The sequence below is a fragment of the Lacerta agilis genome, chromosome 13 (assembly GCF_009819535.1).
Source record: "Lacerta agilis isolate rLacAgi1 chromosome 13, rLacAgi1.pri, whole genome shotgun sequence".
In the NCBI taxonomy this organism is placed as follows: domain Eukaryota; kingdom Metazoa; phylum Chordata; class Lepidosauria; order Squamata; family Lacertidae; genus Lacerta; species Lacerta agilis.
In genome coordinates, this window is record NC_046324.1 from 48,983,658 (window position 1) to 49,004,236 (window position 20,579).

General features: G+C 44.3%; 1 protein-coding gene across 1 annotated transcript in view; it reads right to left on the reverse strand.

Annotated features, from left to right (window-relative positions):
- SNX8 (sorting nexin 8) overlaps positions 1-10,295 on the reverse strand; it is a 33,092-nt gene extending 22,797 nt beyond the window's left edge. The window contains exon 1 of the mRNA XM_033167209.1: positions 10,230-10,295. Within this exon, the coding sequence (XP_033023100.1) occupies positions 10,230-10,281 (52 nt within the window). The 5' untranslated portion in view covers positions 10,282-10,295. The remainder of the gene's footprint in view (positions 1-10,229) is intronic.
- Positions 10,296-20,579: the final 10,284 nt, after the last annotated feature.

Genomic DNA, 20,579 nt, shown 5'->3' on the forward strand with positions numbered 1-20,579 from the left:
ATTTTTGTAAGCATTTTTTAAAGTATATTTTTAAAGTGCATTTTTTAAAACAGGGATTTTCCCTTTGCAAAAAGCTGCAACAGGGCTTTTAGAGGAGGAAAACCAGAAAAAAAAATTTTTCTTGCTTCCTCCTCTAAAAACGAGGTGCGCCCTATGATCCGGTGCGCCCTATGGAGCGAAAAATACGATATGTTCTACTGACCTATTAATTGGAAGCAGCTTCTGATTCAAAATATATGTTTTTAATCAATTAAAATAACTGATTTAGGTTGCAGCCCTATAACCACTGAAGAAAATAGGATGTGCTTTTGAATAATCAAATACCGGTAGTAGTAGTAGTAGTAGTAGTAGTAGTAGTAGTAGTAATTTAATTCTACCCCGCCCATCTGGCTAGGTTTCCCCAGCCACTCTGGGTGGCTCCCAACAGAATATTAAAAACATGATAAAACATCAAACATTAAAAACTTCCCTAAACAAGGCTGCCTTCAGATGTCTTTTATAAGTAAGATACAGTAGTTGTTTATTTCCTTGGCATCTGATGGGAGGGCGTTCCACAGGGAGGGTGCCACTACCGAGAAGGCCCTCTGCCTGGTTCCCTGTAACCTCACTTCTCGCAGTGAGGGAACCGCCAGAAGGCCCTCGGCGCTGAACCTCAGTGTCCGGGCAGAATGATGGGGGTGTAGACGCTCCTTCAGGTATACTGGACCGAGGCCGTTTAGGGCTTTAAAGGTCAGCACCAACACCAAGTATGGGTTTTCATGTCAACTCAACATTGCATTCCTAGCTAAAAGGCAGGGAAATCACCAGCTCAACGGTCAGGTGAAGGAAGCCCACACCAGTGCATTTCTGCTTTGAACTTCTTTTAACACTTTCTGCCATTTACCAAAAAAAAAAAAAAAACCCTGACACCCTATTTTCACCTTTCAGTATTTTTCTGGCACAGGTATATCACCTAAATACACATCCATCCATCCTTGTTTGTCCAAAGCTAGATAAGAAGTGAATCCAACTGGAAGCCGTTCAAAGAAATAATGTAGTTTTATCTACTACTTGGGCAGCTTTCTTCCACTCCACTGTGAGCCTCATCAGCATTAGATAGCTAATAAACAACGGAATGGTTGTTAAAGATTAGATACGCCTGCGAAAGAAAGAGAGAGAGTCCTGTCCCGCTGGCTCTAGAATACAGAAAATGCTGAGATAATGAAGCGTAATACAAGCTCCAGGCTGATCATATGACTCTAAGCGGTCTTTCCTTTTGAATGCTCATGTCCAGAACTGTTATCTGTACTTAGGAGTCTCCAAAATGCTTTCTAATATCAAGGCCAAGTTTACACAGGCCACAACGGGGGGACGGGACAAAAACAGAAATAAATAAACAAGTGGCCTCTTCATTATTACACCAAATATTTACTATATCCGGCAGTACAGTTCCTAGTACAAAGTCATTGAGCATGAAGTTCAGGCTTTGATGCCAAGACTAATCCCTTTGCCAAGTAACACAACTCACAAAGCAGCCCCTCAAGGGACTCAACTGACGTGTTGTGGAATAACATCAAGAGAAGTCCACTGCCAGGGAATGAATGGCAAGTCTGGAGGACAATGTCCTCCGAAGCTCTTCAGAAGCACATCTATCATCCGGCTGGCAAAGATCAGTGGCGAACAGACCCAGGATCACCAGCCAAGAAGACCAGGATGGACAGTGCTCTCAGTCCATTGGTATGAACTGTTGTTTCCAAAACCAGGCAAAGTTATTTATTTAAGTTGCAAATACTTCATTGAAGTGGATGACATACAACTGCTTCCTTCTAAGGAGTACTATCTCCATGTGAGCACATCGCGGGCTGCATGTACTTTGACTGGCTCAATGGCAGGCCCCTTTCATTTTTGGAGACCTTGGACAACACCGCCGTTATGCTGAAACACAAAGCTACTCAGCACCTCCTATGGTCAAAGGAATCATCGCACAATAGATGTCACACAATAATCAAACAATTCAATCAACTGTAATGCAAATATATACACACTGGTGAAACTGTGGCTTGCCTTTTCCATTTCATACAATTATAAATAAATACAGTTGTGAATGGTTCTTATGGAGCTACAAATGGAATTCACGACTGAAGCCAAGAGAGGAAGCGAGTGAAATCAAGACAATCCTAGTCAGAGCACGTTCTTGTTCCAACACTACGTTTTATACTTATCTTCTAAATATACAAGCACAAATATCTTGTGAGAGCTACTCTGGAAGCTTCAAAGGTCAGGCCTATGTCTGATTTTTTTTCTGAGAGTTTTATACTTGTTTCTGTGCACATGCCTTCCTAGTTATTTATTTGTAAGAGTATTTCCAAACCGCCAGCTCAGTCAAACAGTGTCATGGTAGTAGACAATAAAGTAAAAATAGGCAAATACAAAACATCACACCCCAAACAGCCCTACGTTTCCTGCTGTCTATCTTTGTATTGCACAACTCTGAGAGGAGAAACACCAATGCCATACTCAAGAGGTCAGGTTTCAAGAAATCTTTACAATCCTGAGCCCTCCTCCAAACCCAAACACCACCTTACCTTGAAGCTCATCCAAAGATTGCAGAAAACTAGGTTAACAACTGTCATCTGCTGCCTATCAGATAAAACTGGCCTACAGCACTACTGCTGGTGCAGACTTTAAAACCAACACAAGACGTGAATAGCACCAGCTCCTACTATCCCTGCTGCCGCCAACACCGCTCCTTTGATGCAATAATACAGGCATAGGCAAACTCGGCCCTCCAGATGTTTTTGGGACTACAATTCCTATCATCCCTGACCACTGGTCCTGTTAGCTAGGGGTGGTGGGAGTTGTAGTCCCAAAACATCTGGAGGGCCGAGCTTGCCTATGCCTGCAATAATACATGGTGCAACATAAACTGCTGATAGATCAATTTGGGAACACTGGGATCCCTTTGTGTGAGACACCCCAGCATGAAAAACAAACAAGAAAGTTGAGCAAGCATTTTCTTCCCCGATACCAAACCTCTTCAGGAACCCATTCATCCAAATTGACTATGATATCAGTGCAATGACATTGTGCATAGACAACTACCTCGTCTACATGGTTTCCTAGTCAACGGCTTCTTTTTCCTCCAAGATGTCACTGTGATACATCCTAGCTCACAAGGCTTTTTGCCTCCACCCCAAACTTGTGATCAACACCCCACCCCACTTATGGCGCTACCAGGCCAGCTTCTTAAGCTCCTCAGTCCCAAATAGGTTTTAGATCAATGCTGACCCAGAACGTTTTCCTCTCCCCGCTTTTCTACCTCTATAACATCATGCAAAGCTTGGGAAGAGTGTGCAACTTTTGCTGATTAATTCCAAAGGCGGCTAACACAAAAATTTAAAAGAATCCTAAGGAGAACCCATTTATATTTATTCTGCTCTCAAGTGCTTAGCCAGAGTCATAAAGTTGGTTGGCATCCGTCTGTCTCGGGAGACAATGGAGGAGTGAACCTTCAGGGGTGAAGTCAAACAGTTGAAGAGTTGTAGCGCCTGCTGTGGTTTTAGAGACCAATACGGGAGAGACATGTTTTGTTGCAGCTGGGGCAGAGCAAAGTGTCCAGTTGTGTTGAAGCAGGGGTACTATGGCATTTCTTCTTTCTCCTCCCAGTGGTCATTTCTCCTCTAGTCACTGCTGTGGATACACAACCTGACTGACTGTCTCCGGGCAGAGGTCGTCTGCAAGGGATTCCCACACTGCAAGGTTAATGCTGCCAGCCTTCATGTCACAATCTTCGAAACACAGAGTTGGTCTGCCGACGGGCCTAGTACCAACAACCAGCTTCACATAGAGCACGTTTTTGGGGATCCTGCCATCTTCCGTTCTATGAACATGACCAAGGCAGCATAGACCAGTGTTTTTCAACCTTTTTTGGGCAAAGGCACACTTGTTTCATGAAAAAAATCACGAGGCACACCACCATTAGAAAATGTTAAAAAAGTTAACTCTGTGCCTATATTGACTATATATAAAGTAATTTTTCAATTTTTCCCACGGCACACCAGGCAACATCTCGCGGCACACTAGTGTGCCGCGGAACAGTGGTTGAAAAACACTGGCATAGACATCGCTGAGACAGGAGTGTGAATATGCTTGGATTGTGGGCTTGGGAAACATCTTTGTTTGAGATTCTGTCCTGCCATGTGATGCCCAAAATCTTCCTGACACAGCGCAGGTGGAAGGCAAGGAGTCACAAAGTATTACAGTAAGAAATGGAGCCACTCAAAATATGATTAAAACAAACTGACAGCATAATCCACTGCCATACACATTATATGTTCAAAATATTTTACAATAATACAATTGAAATCTATAGCAAGTTACTGGAAAGGTAAGATTCCCCCCCATTTATGATTCAGCTCAACAATTTAACAGAATGAATGAATGAATGTTTATATAAACAAGGACCAAATTACACAGAAGCACAATTGTAAAAGCACACCATCATCACAAGCCTGAGTCAACCAACACTTCTCAAAACTGCCCCATCTTGACAAAATGGTGATGGAGCCAAGTACACCCACCACGGAGGGAATTCTAATGCCATGGTGTCACAACCGAGAAGGCCCCGTCTTTCAGAGCTACCCACCAAGGCTCAACGAACAGGAGGGTCAACAAATTTAGCCGTTGATCATCATTCTGAGATAATTCATCGCTGTCGCATGCACGCCCCACAACAGTACACTGCTAGGCTGCATCAGTTTTATGTTGTTGTTCAGTCGTTCAGTCGTGTCCGACTCTTCGTGACCCCATGGACCAGAGCACGCCAGGCACGCCTATCCTTCACTGCCTCTCGCAGTTTGGCCAAACTCATGTTAGTAGCTTCGAGAACACTGTCCAACCATCTCATCCTCTGTCGTCCCCTTCTCCTTGTGCCCTCCATCTTTCCCAACATCAGGGTCTTTTCTAGGGATTCTTCTCTTCTCATGAGGTGGCCAAAGTACTGGAGCCTCAACTTCAGGATCTGTCCTTCTAGTGAGTACTCAGGGCTGATTTCTTTTTATACACAATAGTAAAATGAAAAACTAATTTTAGTTATAAGGAAAAGCTAGTTTGGGTCATGATGATGCATTTGAGCGGCGTCCCTCTGTTTTCCAGCCACCTGGCACAGAGCCTGACAGAACTTACGCAAGCATAAAAGTCTACAGAACACATAATTATCTTAGGGTCCGGGGTCCGGACAAAACTGGTTGTCTAAACAACTGCTGCTGCATTTGCCAAACACTTTCCAAGATGCTAATATTCAAGGGAACCGTAAAATAGAAAATGGGCATCATAACAGCAACCTCAGCAAATCGACAATCCCAAAGAGCATGGGAAGGGGGGGGGGAATTCCTCAGGAAGCAATGTGACCAGTCCACCAGGAAGAACAGACAAGGTTTCATCCTCACTATCTCAAGCCGTGACCTGTGGGGGGTGGGGACTCCGGGTCCAAATAATGCAGGGAGCCCAGATTTCCCCTTAGCAAAACCAGATGTTTCCCTGCCATTATGGAGCCAAGCATCTGAACATAATAATGAAGGGTCATTCATCAGCCTTTCCTTTCCTTCTTCTTCCCTATCTTATTCTAGAGAGATTTCGAGCTCGTGACTTTCTATCTATTGACAGAGGCTATAATCAGGATTACATGGTGGTGAGCTCCAAAGAAATCAGCACAGTTTACTCTCAATTAAGTATTAACCAGATTATTATTTTTTAAATCCTGCTTCCTTAAAAAAAAAAAAAAAAAGCTCTCAAAGCAATTTACAACCAGATGTAAACAATCCCGTACGAAGATTTACAACTGTCCATCAATAGCTTCCTCCTATGAAGGGGTTAGGGGGTTTTGTGTGTAGTGGGGGGTGGTTTCCCCCCACCCCGGAAACCCCCAACCACATCAGCATTGCTAGAATTCACCAGAAGGCAAAACTACCGCCTACAAGTTTACACGGGAGTTTCACTAAGTGACACATACTGTCTCACTTCTGCAATTCTTCGCTTTCCCTCACGCCAGGAAAATCACACACTCCCTCTCCCAAAAACAACCTTCAATATGAAACAGCTGGATTATTCGGAATATTCTGTTTGGCCAAGCCAAGCCATTTTTAATAGCCAGTGTAAAATCAAGACTAGGAAGACCTTGGTCCAATCTCATGACAGCCATAAATTAACTGGGTGGCCTTAAGCAACTCTCCTTCGCTTCAATTTTCCACTTACAAATTTGCATCGTAAGTTTGAACAGAGAGAATTGCTGCCAAGGATTCAGCATACAGATTGTGGAAGCAGTTTAAGAAATTATAGCCAGTATGGCATAGTGCAGGCATAGGCAACCTCGGCCCTCCAGATGATGGGAATTGTAGTCCCAAAACATCTGGAGGGCTGAGGTTGCCTATGCCTGGCATAGTGCATAGAGTGCCGTATTAGGACTTGGAAGGAAGACTTGGGTTCAAATCCCTGCTGAAGTGAAGCTCACGCAGTCACATGCTAACCTCCTCCCACAGGCCTGTTGTCAGAATGAGAGGAGTATGAGCAGACTCCTTGGAAGAAGAAGGGTGGAATGACACAGTAACTTTACTAACTTCAATGTAATAATGTATGAAAAGGATGCAAATCCTTCCTTTAAGACAAGGGTCAGCAAACTTTTTCAGCAGGGGGCCGGTCCACTGTCCCCCAGACCTTGTGGGGGGGGGCGGACTATATTGGGGGAGGGGGAATGAACGAATTCCTATGCCCCACATATAACCCAAAGATGCATTTTAAATAAAAGGACACATTCTACTCATGTAAAAAACATGCTGATTCCCGGACTGTCTGTGGGCCGAATTTAGAAGGCGATTGGGCCAGATCCAGCCCCGGGCCTTAGTTTTGCCTACCCATGCTTTAAGAAATGGTCTTACATACCGGTACTTACTAAGAAGTAAAACCCGCTGAACTCATTATGACTTTCTTTTGAGTAAGCAAGTATGCTTGGATTGCTCTGTCAGCATAGGATTGTGCCTGCATGATACAAGACACTGGAAGCTGATTCATAGAGAGTCAGGAGGTACCAACTTATCAAGAAAAGACATGGATTTCAGCATACACAAGCAGAATATTATCTTCTGGTGCTGCGTGTATGGACATTAAAGGCCATTAAACAGGAAGAGGGATGAATCCGTTTTCCACACAAAAGGCAGGCAGAGCAATCAGTAAATCGCATCTGAACATTTTGAGTCACTTGGGCTTGCATGCTGTTGAGCGCACTTTCAGCGCAAGTTGCTTCATCCTCCTGGAACTTTCATATATTTTCCTCAAATGTATTTGCTAATGCTATTCTAGGCTGCATCAACCGAAGTATAGTGTCCAGATCAAGGGAAGTAACAGTACCACTATATTCTGCCTTGGTCAGATGACACCTGGAATACTGTATCCAATTCTGGGTACCACGATTTAAGAGGGATGTGGAGAAGCTGGAAGGTATGCAGAGGAGAGCAACCAAGATGATCAAGGAAGCCTTGAAACCAAGCCTTATGAGGAACAGTTGAGGGAGCTGGGTATGTTTAGCCTGGAAAAGAGGTGAATGAGAAGAGATACGATAGCCATCTTCAAATATCTCAAGGGATGCCACATGGAAGAGGGAACAAGCTTGTTTTCTCCTGCTCTGGAGGGCAGGACTTGAACCCATGGCTTCAAGTTGCAAGAAAGGAGATTCCGACTAAACATCAGGGGAAACTTTCTGACAGTAAGAGCTGTTTGACAGTGGAACAGACTCCCTCAAGAGGTGGTGGACTCTCCTTCCTTGGAGGTTTGTAAGCAGAGGTTGGATGGTCATCTGTCATGGATGCTTTAGCTGAGATTCCTGCATTGCAGGGGGTTGGACTAGATGACCCAACTCTACAATTCTATGATTTCCAGCCATTGACCAAACAATTTTAGGGAACAAACATAGGATGCTGTCAGACCAAACTGGTCCATCTAATTGAATATTTATTGTCTATATTCAGTGCCATTCTTCTAGAATGAGAGGTGCCTGAACTCACTACGAATGTCTCCCTTGTACTCTTATAATGGCAATGGCACCCACTTCCAGTAATAATAATAATAATAATAATAATAATAATAATTTATTTATACCCCGCCCATCTGGCTGGGTCTCCCCGGCCACTCTGGGTGGCCTCTAACAAATACTAAAATACAATACAAATTCCAATACAATACAATACAATACAAGTTCCAGCTGGGGGGAAAGCCCCATCTGTATTGACTGGCAGAGGCTTTCCAGCATGTCAAACAGTGAAATGTCCCACCCCTATCTGGAGATGCCAGGAACTGAACCTGGGACTTTCTGCATGCAAAGCAAATGCTCTGCTAACAAGCTACACACCTTCCTCCTCCAACAATGGCATTCATTTTCCTCAGCATATAAAGATCTCAGTTATCCGACCTATGTGGCTGCAAAAGCATATTGCTAAGTAGGCTCCTAAGGCACATTTCATCACTTTGGTGCTATCAGAATGATATGTGCAACAGAAGACATGGCCATCAGCTTAATATACCTAGGCATTATTCAAACAAGTAAACATTAAGCATTGTCAGGCGGCCTATAGAAACTGCATTGTTAAATGTTTATCTCAATACCTGCTTGGGTTTTAACAGGCCTTTTTCACGAATGAAGCAGATTACAAAGACTTCCACATTTGCTAGAAATACTACTTCAACAGAAGCAGCGTCAGATTCTACTTCCACATTAAGCAGAAGAACTATTTCAGAGGAACTATTGCCGATTCCCACAGTAGCTATAGAAATACTACTAATTCAAAGGGAATAATAATAAATAACATGACCTAAGCTATTTCAAAACAACTATTTCCCATGCCATACTATAGAAATACTACAAAGTAGCTTGTGGTACCTGCCAGAGAATTTATTACCGAACTAAGGCTAATTTGCTAGCCTTTAAGGTTAACACACAACTTGTTTTGCTACAGCAAACTAATGTACACTTGCAGTTACAGGGAGGTAGCCGTGTTGGTCCGCCATAGTCAAAACAAAATAAAAAATAAAAAAATCCTTCCAGTAGCACCTTAGAGACCAACTAAGTTTGTTCTTGGTATGAGCATGCACACTTCAGGCACACGAAAGCTCATACCAAGAACAAACTTTGTTGCTCTCTAAGGTGCTACTGGAAGGATTTTTTTATTTTTTATAATGTACACTTGCATAGTGGTAAACCCCATTGAACTCAGTGGGCCTGAGTAACCCTAGGAAGGATTGTTAGGATTGGAAGTTAAAGAAATAATATTGCAAATATTATTGCAAATATAGCCACCTAGAAATAAAGTGACATATATAAATCCTTCTATCTAGAGTAATAACCACAACTATTTCAAGTAAACTATTCATGAACGACTATTTCCCACAGAGCACTAAAATGTGAAACTGCTGCATGACAATACATCAAGGGGCTGAACCAAGGCAAAATATTTTTAGCACGGGTGTTCCTTGTCTTCCCAAGGCCACCAAGAACAGTTTTATGAATTGCCACTGTTCCTTACGTAATTCTCACTAATAAATAATGATGATGATGATGATGATGATGATGATGTATGCAGTCTCCCCCCTCCTGTAGTTTCCAGCAACTGGTCATTTTCAGAAGCATCGCTGCCTCCAACTGTGCAGGCGCGGCAATGCCACCCTGGCCAGTAGCCCACCCATCGCCCTCTCCCCTAGTCCCCTTTGAAAGGAACCCAAATTGGGTGGCAGCCGCTGTCCCATGCGGGAGCGAGTTCCACAGATTAACAAGGCGCTGAGCGAAAGAAGAAAGGTTTCCTTTTCCCCCTCTTCTCCCGAATCCGCCAACTATATAATCTGTGTATCTATGTAATGCAAAGACTGCTGCTGTACTTTCGAAGAGCGCGCGGCCATCGGCGGCGAAGCGCGGCGCGGAAAAGCTGCCTTCCTGCAAACAACCCTCACGGAGACGAGCGCGCCCAGGGGTGGGGGGCTTGTGGGCGCCCTGGGGGGTGGGGAAATAGGTGCCGGGGCGGGCGGGCGCCCTCGCAAGGTCCTCCAGGTGCCTCAGCCCAGCGCCGCCCCTTCCCCGGCAAGAGGTGCAGCAGCGGCTCCCCGCCACCGCCAACCCAATAATACCTCAGCGGTGCAGAAAAACAGGAAAGAGCTAACGGCCCGTGCTTGCCCCTCGCGCGGCCCTGGGCTCCCCTCAGCGCAACCCGCACCTGAGGCCCCTCCGGCTGCCCCCGTTCCCGCGGCGGGCGGCTCCTCGTCCATGGCTCGCCTCTCTCTTTCCCTCTCGGCAGTCATGTGAGGAGGAGGAGGCGGCGGCGGCGTCCTCGGGACCCTTCGTGGCGCCCTCCCCTTCCTCCCCGGCTCCCGCCCGCCTGCCTTCGCTCCCCCTCGGCCGGAGAGGCGGCGCCGGGGCGGGCGAGAGGCTCGCTGGCTGCTGCCCGGGACGAGGCGAAGAGGAGCGCGCTGGGGAGACACGAGAGAGGTTGCCGGGGTTGGTTGCTGCTGGAGCCGAGCCCCGCCGCACCTGTTTCGCTTTTTCCGAGCCGCCGTTCAGACGTGCAGTTGGTCAGACGCGCGTCCAGTGGACTCTGAAAACGGGAGCTGGGGGGGGGGGCTCGGTCTACTGCGGCGCGCGGGACTCCCCGGGAGACAGTCGAGCGGCCGGAGAAAGAAGCAGGAGCAGCTTCCTGTCCTGCACACGTGTCGCACGTCCGAGGACAGCAGAGCATACTTTATTTATTGGGTTGTTTTATTCGGGGCTATTCTAGAAAAAGAGGTGCCAGAACTCACCATGAACGCTTCCCTTGTTCTCTAAGAATGGCAATGGCGCCCACCTGAGAGGTGCTGGAAAGGAGTTCTGGCTGGGAAAAAATGCCTTATAGTAATTTATTTTATTTATTAATTAATTACTTAATTATACCCCAACCATCTGGATGGGTTTCCTCAGCCACTCTGGGCGGCTTCCAACAGAATATTACAATAGTCTATTAAACATTAAAAGCTTCCCTAAACAGGGCTGCCTTCGGGTATTTTCTGAATGTCAAGGTAGTTGTTTATCTCCTTGACCTCTGAAGGGAGGGTGTTCCACAGGGCGGGTGCCACTACCGAGAAGGCCTTTTTCTCTTTGACATCTGGTTTATTAAATCTACAGGGAACCAGGCAGAGGTCAAGGAGATAAACAACTACCTTGACATTCAGAAAATACCTGAAGGCAGCCCTGTTTAGGGAAGCTTTTAATGTTTAATAGACTATTGTAATATTCTGTTGGAAGCCGCCCAGAGTGGCTGGGGGGACCCGGCCAGATGGGTGAGGTACAAATAATAAATATATTATTATTATTATTATTATTATTATTATTATTATTATTATTATTATTATTATTATTATTATTAGTGTAATAATAATAATAATAATAATAATAATCCCAATGAATCCTAAAGCAGCTTACAAGGTTGCAGGGTTTTTAGCTGGGGCAATCAGAATAAGATCCACTATTTGACTATTCATTCAAAACCCTAAAATGTATTTTATATGATTGACTTTTTATTTCTCTTCTTTGTATATCATATTGTTTTATTGCTATGGCCGATAGCTGACACAAAGAAAGATTCATTCATTCATTCTCTCATTCTCTCTCAGCTCACAAGGCAATAAGCAACAACAGCATGATAGCACGTCATAGAACTGTAAAGTTGGGAGGTGACACCCCCGGTCATCTAGTCCAACCCCCTGCAATGCAGGAATCTTTTGCCCAATATGGGCCTCAAACGTAGGACCCTGAGGTTAAGAGCCTCTACCGACTGAGCTGTTCATCCAGCAGTGTAATACAGTATAAATTATGTAGACTGATTAAAAAATCGTTAGCGAAGCAATTACAAAGCAATCTCTAAAACACCGTTAACAAAGCACCAACTGGAAAAGAAGCTGAAGTTACCATTAAAGCAAAAGTCATGTTATCTGATTAAGAAATCAGTACAGTGTTCATAATCTATAAAATATTAGCAACATTAACAAAACAGCTGCCAAAAAACAATATGAATTGAGCATTGTTGAATTCATGCACACTCCCCACATCCCCATGACTCATAATCTCTCCGTTTAGCTCATTAAAATGCACATAATTCCCTTGGCAGCAGCTCTCTTCTGAAGGTTCCTCTGGCTGGAGGTGGGGCAGCGCAGGTGGGAAAAGCCATTACCTGTTGGGCAACACCGAGTCTCTCAGCCCTCACCCTTGCAGTGCGTGGCTTGGTGCTGAAAATGTGAAGCGATGATCTCTCCTCGGGTGCAGCCATGGCCTGCTGAAGGGCACATCTCTCCCAATGAGAGTAACAGGGATGAGGGGAAACAACTCAAGTTCAAAGTCGCACAGTTCTTGATCTTTTCACTCTGCACATGTGTCATGGCACTTTACAAGCCGTCTCGTGATGGGGCTTAAAAATTGCAGCCCCACCAAGTCAGAATGTTACCACCTGCCAGTGCCTAAATACATATTGTTGTTGTTGTTGTTGTTGAATTTATAAAAGTACAAAATATAGAGCTGAAGAATAAAAGAAAAAATGAAAGAAAAAATAGATACATTACATGGATTCTTAATTCTATTCCGACGACTTCCCATCTATCCTTCCATGGCTCCCTAAAGTTTCCCATTCCTGCTGCATATTCTATTTTTTTCTAACTATTTAAATGTTCAAATTCTTCTCATTATAAACTATAACTGCCGAGCTTACTCACTAAAGTCCTAACATTTTAACAACGGTTTTTTAGGTAGTCTACAAATGGCTTCCATTCCTCTTCAAAACTTTTCTCTTCTCCCTCTCTAATTTTGCTGCTGGTTAAGCTTGCTATTTCTGCGTATTCCATTAATTTCATCTGCCTGTCTTCCTTTGTAGGTACTATCTGCTCTCCATCTGTGTGCATATAGGATTCTTGCTGCTGTAGTGGCTCACACAAATAAATTTATTTGTTTACTTATTACCTTGGACCTCATTATCCCTAACAGAAAGGCCTCTAGCCTCTTCGGAAAGCTCTTCCGAAATAATTTTTTTAATTCGTTATATATCATTTACCATTATTCTTTAACTACCACATACAGCAAAAAGTTCAATCTGTAGCTTTACGCTTACATTTACCTGATTGTGACTTACACATTTTCCCTAATTTATTTGACATCAAGTACCATCTGTAAGTGGATGTGGGTGGCGCTGTGGGTTAAACCACAGAGCCTAGGGCTCGCTGATCAGAAGGTCGGTGGTTCAAATCCCCGCAACGGAGTGAGCTCCTGTTGCTTGGTCCCAGCTCCTGCCCACCTAGCAGTCAAAAGTGCAAGTAGATAAATAGGTACCGCTCCGGCGGGAAGGTAAACGGCGTTTCTATGTGCTGCTCTGGTTCGCCAGAAGCAGCTTTGTCATGCTGGCCACATGACCCGGAAGCTGGACACCAGCTCCCTTGGCCAGTAAAGCGAGATGAGCGCCACAACCCCAGAGTCGGACACGTCTGGACCTAATGGTCAGGGGTCCCTTTACCTTTACCATCTGTAAATCATTTGCCAATAATTTTCCTTAAGAGAATAGCTTTTCCCACAAATCTAACTCTATATTGTGGCCCACAACTCTAGCCCAATTGCTGTTTTCACCATTCCATCCTTTGTCTCCCATTCTAATAATAACTTATACATTTTTAGAAATTAACTTCTCATTATTATCTATCAGCTTTCTCTCAAATTCTGAGGTCTGTTCTATAAAACCACATTGTTTATCAACTTTAAATATTTAATTCAATTGACGGTATTGCAACCAGTCTGTCACCTGGTTACCAACTTTTCCCATCTTCTTCAGGCTTACAATTGTGTCTGTAAAGTCCAGTAGTTCTCTATATGTTCTCTATATGTTGCCCATCCTGTTTCCATATTCAATTTTTTCAGTTCTTCCTTGGGAGTAAGTTCTGCTAAACTCCCAGCAGCCCCCAAGAAGTTGGTCTACCTGTAAGATGGCACAGGTAATTTTCTGACTCTGGATTCACAGGCCTTCTCTGGGAGTGGGAATATGATAACAGTTCTTGGGGTCCTGATTAATATAGCAGTGTATATCATTCCATGTACTTAAAATGGTCTTACAGGGACCCCTCATTTAGTTGTCAGTGTGTATTACTTTAGTAACTTAAAAATATGGTAAGCCAGCCCTATGGGAGGGGGGCCTCCTGCTGAGAGGGGCCTTGGACCTCTGCCTCAAAGTCCTGCCCTGACAATGCCCGCTGAGTGCACCCTGCGATCTGCATTGGCATAAGCTGCCGGAGTGCAGAAAACAATACCCAAGAGAGCTCATTAAGTGTTCATTATCTCCTCCTTTGTTTTGTAACTGTGAAATGTTTAATACAAATACTGATTTTAAGTAATAACAACCCCACTCAAATTCTCGTACACTGGAGACTTCAAGGCTCACAGAGCAGGACTTCCGGATAACTTTTCATGGGATTTAAGTATTGGAACCAAGAAACCAAAAGAAACGATCCAGACTGAAGCCTCCCTAAAGAATGCACAGAGCGCTTTTAACTCCAGGGTAACCACAAGCTTTGGCCACCTCGTGAGAAGAAAAGACTCCCTGGAAAAGACCCTGATGTTGGGAAAGATGGAGGGCACAAGGAGAAGGGGACGACAGAGGATGAGATGGTTGGACAGTGTTCTCGAAGCGACTGGCATGAGTCTGGCCCAACTGCGGGAGGCAGTGAAAGATAGGCGTGCCTGGCGTGCTCTGGTCCATGCGGTCACGAAGAGTCGGACACGACTGAACGACTGAACAACAACAACAAGCCACAACACTTTACAGTTGCATACTATTATTAATCATTATTGTTATTGTTATATTCCACAATTACGTGCTTTTAACAGCTTCAAGGTGAGCACAACAGGATTTTGATAAGAGTTTGGACCAAACGTGATCCACCTGGAGGAGGAACTGGCAACCCACTCCAGTATCCCTGCCAAGAAAACTCCATGGACAAAGACAACAGGCATATAAAAGATATGACGCTGGAAGATGAGCCCCTCAGGTCGGAAGGCGTCCAACATGCTACTGGGGAAGAGCGGAGGACAAGTACAAGTAGATCCAGAGCTGATGAAGCGGCTGGGCCAAAGCCGAAAGGACGCTCAGTTGCTGATATGCCTGGAAGCGAAAGGAAAGTCCAATGCTGTAAAGAAAAGTATTGCATAGGAACCTGGAATGTAAGAACCATGAACCTTGGAAAGCTGGATGTGGTAAAAAATGAGATGGCAAGAATAAACATTGACATCCTAGGCATCAGTGAACTAAAATGGACAGGAATGGGCGAATTCAGTTCGGATGACTATCATATCTACTACTGTGGGCAGGAATCGCGTAAAAGAAATGGAGTGGCCCTCATAGTCAACAAAAGAGTGGCGAAAGCTGTACTGGGATGCAATTTCAAAAATGATAGAATGATCTCGATACGAATCCAAGGCAGACCTTTTAACATCACAGTAATCCAAATTTATGCACCAACTACCAGTGCTGAAGAAACTGAAATTGATCAATTCTATGAAGACTTACAACACCTTATAGAAATGACACCAAAGAAGGATGTTCTTCTCATTATAGGGGATTGGAATGCTAAAGTAGGGAGTCAAGAGATAAAAGGAACAACTGGCAAGTTTGGCCTTGGAGTTCAAAATGAAGCAGGGCAAAGGCTAATAGAGTTCTGTCAAGAGAACAAGCTGGTCATCACAAACACTCTTTTCCAACAACACAAGAGACGACTCTACACATGGACATCACCAGATGGGCAACATCGAAATCAGATTGATTATATTCTCTGCAGCCAAAGATGGAGAAGCTCTATACACTCAGCAAAAACAAGACCTGGAGCTGACTGTGGCTCAGATCATCAGCTTCTTATAGCAAAATTCCAGCTTAAACTGAAGAAAGTAGGAAAAACCACTGGGCCAGTAAGATTCAATCTAAATCAAATTCCTTATGAATACACAGTTGAAGTGAAGAACAGGTTCAAGGATTTAGATTTGGTGGATAGAGTGCCTGAAGAACTGTGGATGGAGGCTCGTAACATTATACAGGAGACAGCAACGAAAACCATCCCAATGAAAAAGAAATGCAAGAAAGCAAAGTGGCTGTCCAATGAGGCCTTACAAATAGCGGGGGAGAGAAGACAAGCAAAATGCGAGGGAGATCGTGAAAGATACAGGAAATTGAATGCAGATTTCCAAAGAATAGCAAGGAGAGACAAGAGGGCCTTTCTAAACGAGCAATGCAAAGAAATAGAGGAAAATAACAGAATGGGGAAAACCAGAGATTTGTTCAAGAAAATTGGAGATATGAAAGGAAGATTTCGTACAAAGATTACCACAATTAAGGACAAAAGTGGAAAGGACCTAACAGAAGCAGAAGACATCAAGAAGAGGTGGCAAGAATACACAGAGGAATTATACCAAAAAGATACGGAGGTGTCATACACCCCAGGTAATGTGGTTGCTGACCTTGAGCCAGACATCCTGGAGAGTGAAGTCAAATGGGCCTTAGAAAGCCTCGCTAACAACAAGGCCAGTGGAAGTGATGATATTCCAGCTGAACTATTAAAAATTTTAAAAGATGATGCTGTTAAGGTGCTACACTCAATATGCCAGCAAATTTGGAAAACTCAGCAGTGGCCAGAGGATTGGAGAAGATCAGTCTACATCCCAATCCCAAAGAAGGGCAGTGCCAAAGAATGCTCCAACTACCGCACAATCGCACTCATTTCACACGCTAGCAAGGTTATGCTTAAAATTCTACAAGGCAGGCTTAAGCAGTATGTGGACCGAGAACTCCCAGAAGTGCAAGCTGGATTTCGAAGGGGCAGAGGAACCAGAGACCAAATTGCAAACATGCGCTGGATTATGGAGAAAGCTAGAGAGTTCCAGAAAAACATCTACTTCTGCTTCATTGACTACGCAAAAGCATTTGACTGTGTCAACCACAACAAACTATGGCAAGTTCTTAAAGAAATGGGAGTGCCGGATCACCTCATTTGTCTCCTGAGAAATCTCTATGTGGGACAAGAAGCTGCAGTTAGAACTGGATATGGAACAACTGATTGGTTCAAAATTGGGAAAGGAGTACGACAAGGCTGTATATTGTCTCCCTGCTTATTTAACTTATATGCAGAATTCATCATGCGAAAGGCTGGACTGGATGAATCCCAAACCGGAATTAAGATTGCTGGAAAAAATATCAACAACCTCAGATATGCTGATGATACTACCTTGATGGCAGAAAGTGAGGAGGAATTAAAGAACCTTTTAATGAGGGTGAAAGAGGAGAGCGCAAAATATGGTCTGAAGCTCAACATCAAAAAAACTAAGATCATGGCCACTGGTCCCATCACCTCCTGGCAAATAGAAGGGGAAGAAATGGAGGCAGTGAGAGATTTCACTTTCTTGGGTTCCATGATCACTGCAGATGGTGACAGCAGTCACGAAATTAGAAGACGCCTGCTTTTTGGGAGAAAAGCAATGACAAACCTAGACAGCATCTTAAAAAGCAGAGACATCACCTTGCCGACAAAGGTCCGTATAGTTAAAGCTATGGTTTTCCCAGTAGTAATGTACGGAAGTGAGAGCTGGACCATCAAGAAGGCTGATCGCCGAAGAATTGATGCTTTTGAATTATGGTGCTGGAGGAGACTCTTGAGAGTCCCATGGACTGCAAGAAGATCAAACCTATCCATTCTCAAAGAAATCAGGCCTGAGTGCTCACTAGAAGGACAGATCCTGAAGTTGAGGCTCCAGTACTTTGGCCACCTCATGAGAAGAGAAGACTCCCTAGAAAAGACCCTGATGTTGGGAAAGATGGAGGGCACAAGGAGAAGGGGACGACAGAGGATGAGATGGTTGGACAGTGTTCTCGAAGCTACTAACATGAGTCTGGCCAAACTGCGAGAGGCAGTGAAGGATAGGCGTGCCTGGCGTGCTCTGGTCCATGGGGTCACGAAGAGTCGGACACGACTGAACGACTGAACAACAACAACATGAAGAAGCAGCGACAGGGAAAATTTCACTGATGTATTAACCTTATTGTGATACATAATGAGTGGAATTGGATGGAGGTGACAGTTCTATATGCTGCCAGCAACCATGGTCAGCCCAATATATGCTGTCATCTGAGGCGAACCAAAAAATGTTGCCTCCCCCACAAAGGAGGGATAAGGGAAGATCAACATCAGGAACAAGGCTTGTCTACATCATAATTGAAGTGGGAAGGCTGTTTCAGGGTAGGAAAGGGCCCCGCTCTGGATTACACCGGATGGATGCAGACCCCAGGAGGCAACCCCCACCATTTCCTCTCTAGGGGTGAGAGGAGACCAGCAGGATCTCCTATTCACCAAGAGGCCACTGTAGAGGTGGCTGCCAGCAGTTCCGGTCTCTGAGACCACTGCAGCCATGGTGTCACTGCAACAGCACATCGGGCAAAACATGTATGGGAACTGTAGTGCTGTGAGGGGAATAGGGGTATCCTAACCACAGAGCCTAGGGCTTGCTGATCAGAAGATTGGCAGTTCGAATCCCCGCGACGGGGTGAGCTCCCGTTGCTCGGTCCCAGCTCCTGCCCACCTAGCAGTTCGAAAGCATATCAAAGTGCAAGTAGATAAATAGGTACCGCTCCGGCGGAGAAGTGAACGGTGTTTCCACATGGTTTGCCACAGAAGCAGCTTAGTCATGCTGGCCACATGACCCGGAAGCTGTACGCCAGCTCCCTTGGCCAGTAACAGGAGATGAGCGCCCCAACCCCAGAGTCTGACACGACTGGGCCTAATGGTCAGGGGTCCCTTTACCTTTTTAACCACTTTCAGCACCCTGAACAAACTCATTTCCCCCCAAAATTTGGGGGACAAGCCATGCCTGTTTAAAGTGGTATCATCACTGCTTTAAATGTATGGCTTGAATCAAATGTAAGAATGTAGAATGCTCTTCCCAGGGAAGTTTGTCAGGCGCCTTCATTATACACCTTTAGGCGCCAGGCAAAAATGTTCCTTTTTAACGAGGCCCTTGGTTGATTTGATTGACATCCTATGCCCTTTTAAAATGTGGTTCTTTTGGGGGAGTGTTATTGGGTTGTTGTTTTTACTTTGATTATATATATATATAGTGGTTTTATATGTTGATTTTGTTCTGTGAACCGCCTTGAGACCTCCAGTTATAGGGCGGTATATAAATCCAATCAATCAATCAATCAATCAATCAATGCCATGCCATGCCATGCCATGCCATGCCTGTTTAAAGTGGTATCATCATTGCTTTAAATGTATGGTTAGAATGTAGCCTGCATCAAGGAAACGTCACAGAATTCACTTGCAAATAAAGCACAAATCTGGAAAGGGCCAAATTCATTGCACGTGAGAATCAATTTCCCTTTGGCATTTATTGCAGGTCCACTTCAGGAGCATTCAGGGCTGGATTTAGGTTTGATGAGGCCCTATGCTACTGAAGGTATTGGGACCCTTTATATGTCCAGCTGTCCTTTGTCAACAACAAATTGCCACTGTTTTTTGTGTTGAATATGTGCTATATGGGGCGGGAAAGCCTTATTGGGAGGAAAGCAATGACAAACCTAGACAGCAGCTTAAAAAGCAGAGACATCACCTTGCCGACAAAGGTCCATATAGTTAAAGCTATGGTTTTCCCAGTAGTGATGTATGGAAGTGAGAGCTGGACCATCAAGAAGGCTGATGGCCGAAGAATTGATGCTTTTGAGTTGTGGTGCTGGAGGAGACTCTTGAGAGTGCCATGGACTGCAAGAAGATCAGACCTATCCATTCTGAAGGAAATCAGCCCTGAGTGTTCACTGGAAGGACAGATCCTGAAGCTGAAGCTCCAATACTTTGGCCACCTCATGAGAAGAGAAGACTCCCTGGAAAAGACCCTGATGTTGAGAAAGATGGAGGGCAGGAGAAGGGGACGACAGAGGATGAGATTGTTGGACAGTGTTCTCCAAGCTACCAACATGAGTCTGACCAAACTGCGGGGGACAGTGGAAGACAGGAGTGCCTGGCGTGCTCTGGTCCATGGGGTCACGACTAAACGACAATTTATGGATTTAATAGGTATCTAAAGCCATTTGCACATAACAACATGTGTATTTTATCAAAGTAATTGTTTAACTGAAATATAATTAAAAAGTATATTAATAGTGAAATGTTTTGGAAATGTACCACCAGTTTTTTTCCCTTTCATTTTTTTGGGGGGGGGGGGCAAGAGAGTGGGGCCCTAAGCTATAGCTTGTTTATTTTATACGTAAATCCGGCACTGGAGATATCGTGCTTGGCGACAGTTAAGGGGCGGCGGAGAAGCTGATTGTAGCTGGTCTCGTTAAACCACAGCGCTCCTTAATAGCGAAAGAAATCAAACAATTGAAAAAAAAAAGCCGAACACAATTTAATACCTTTAACTTATAATTTACGTATATCTTTTTATTGTTATAAGGGATGTTGTCGTACTTTGCTTTGGGTTGCACTGGGAAGAAAAGCGACTAATAAGCTTAATTAATAACAATAAATTA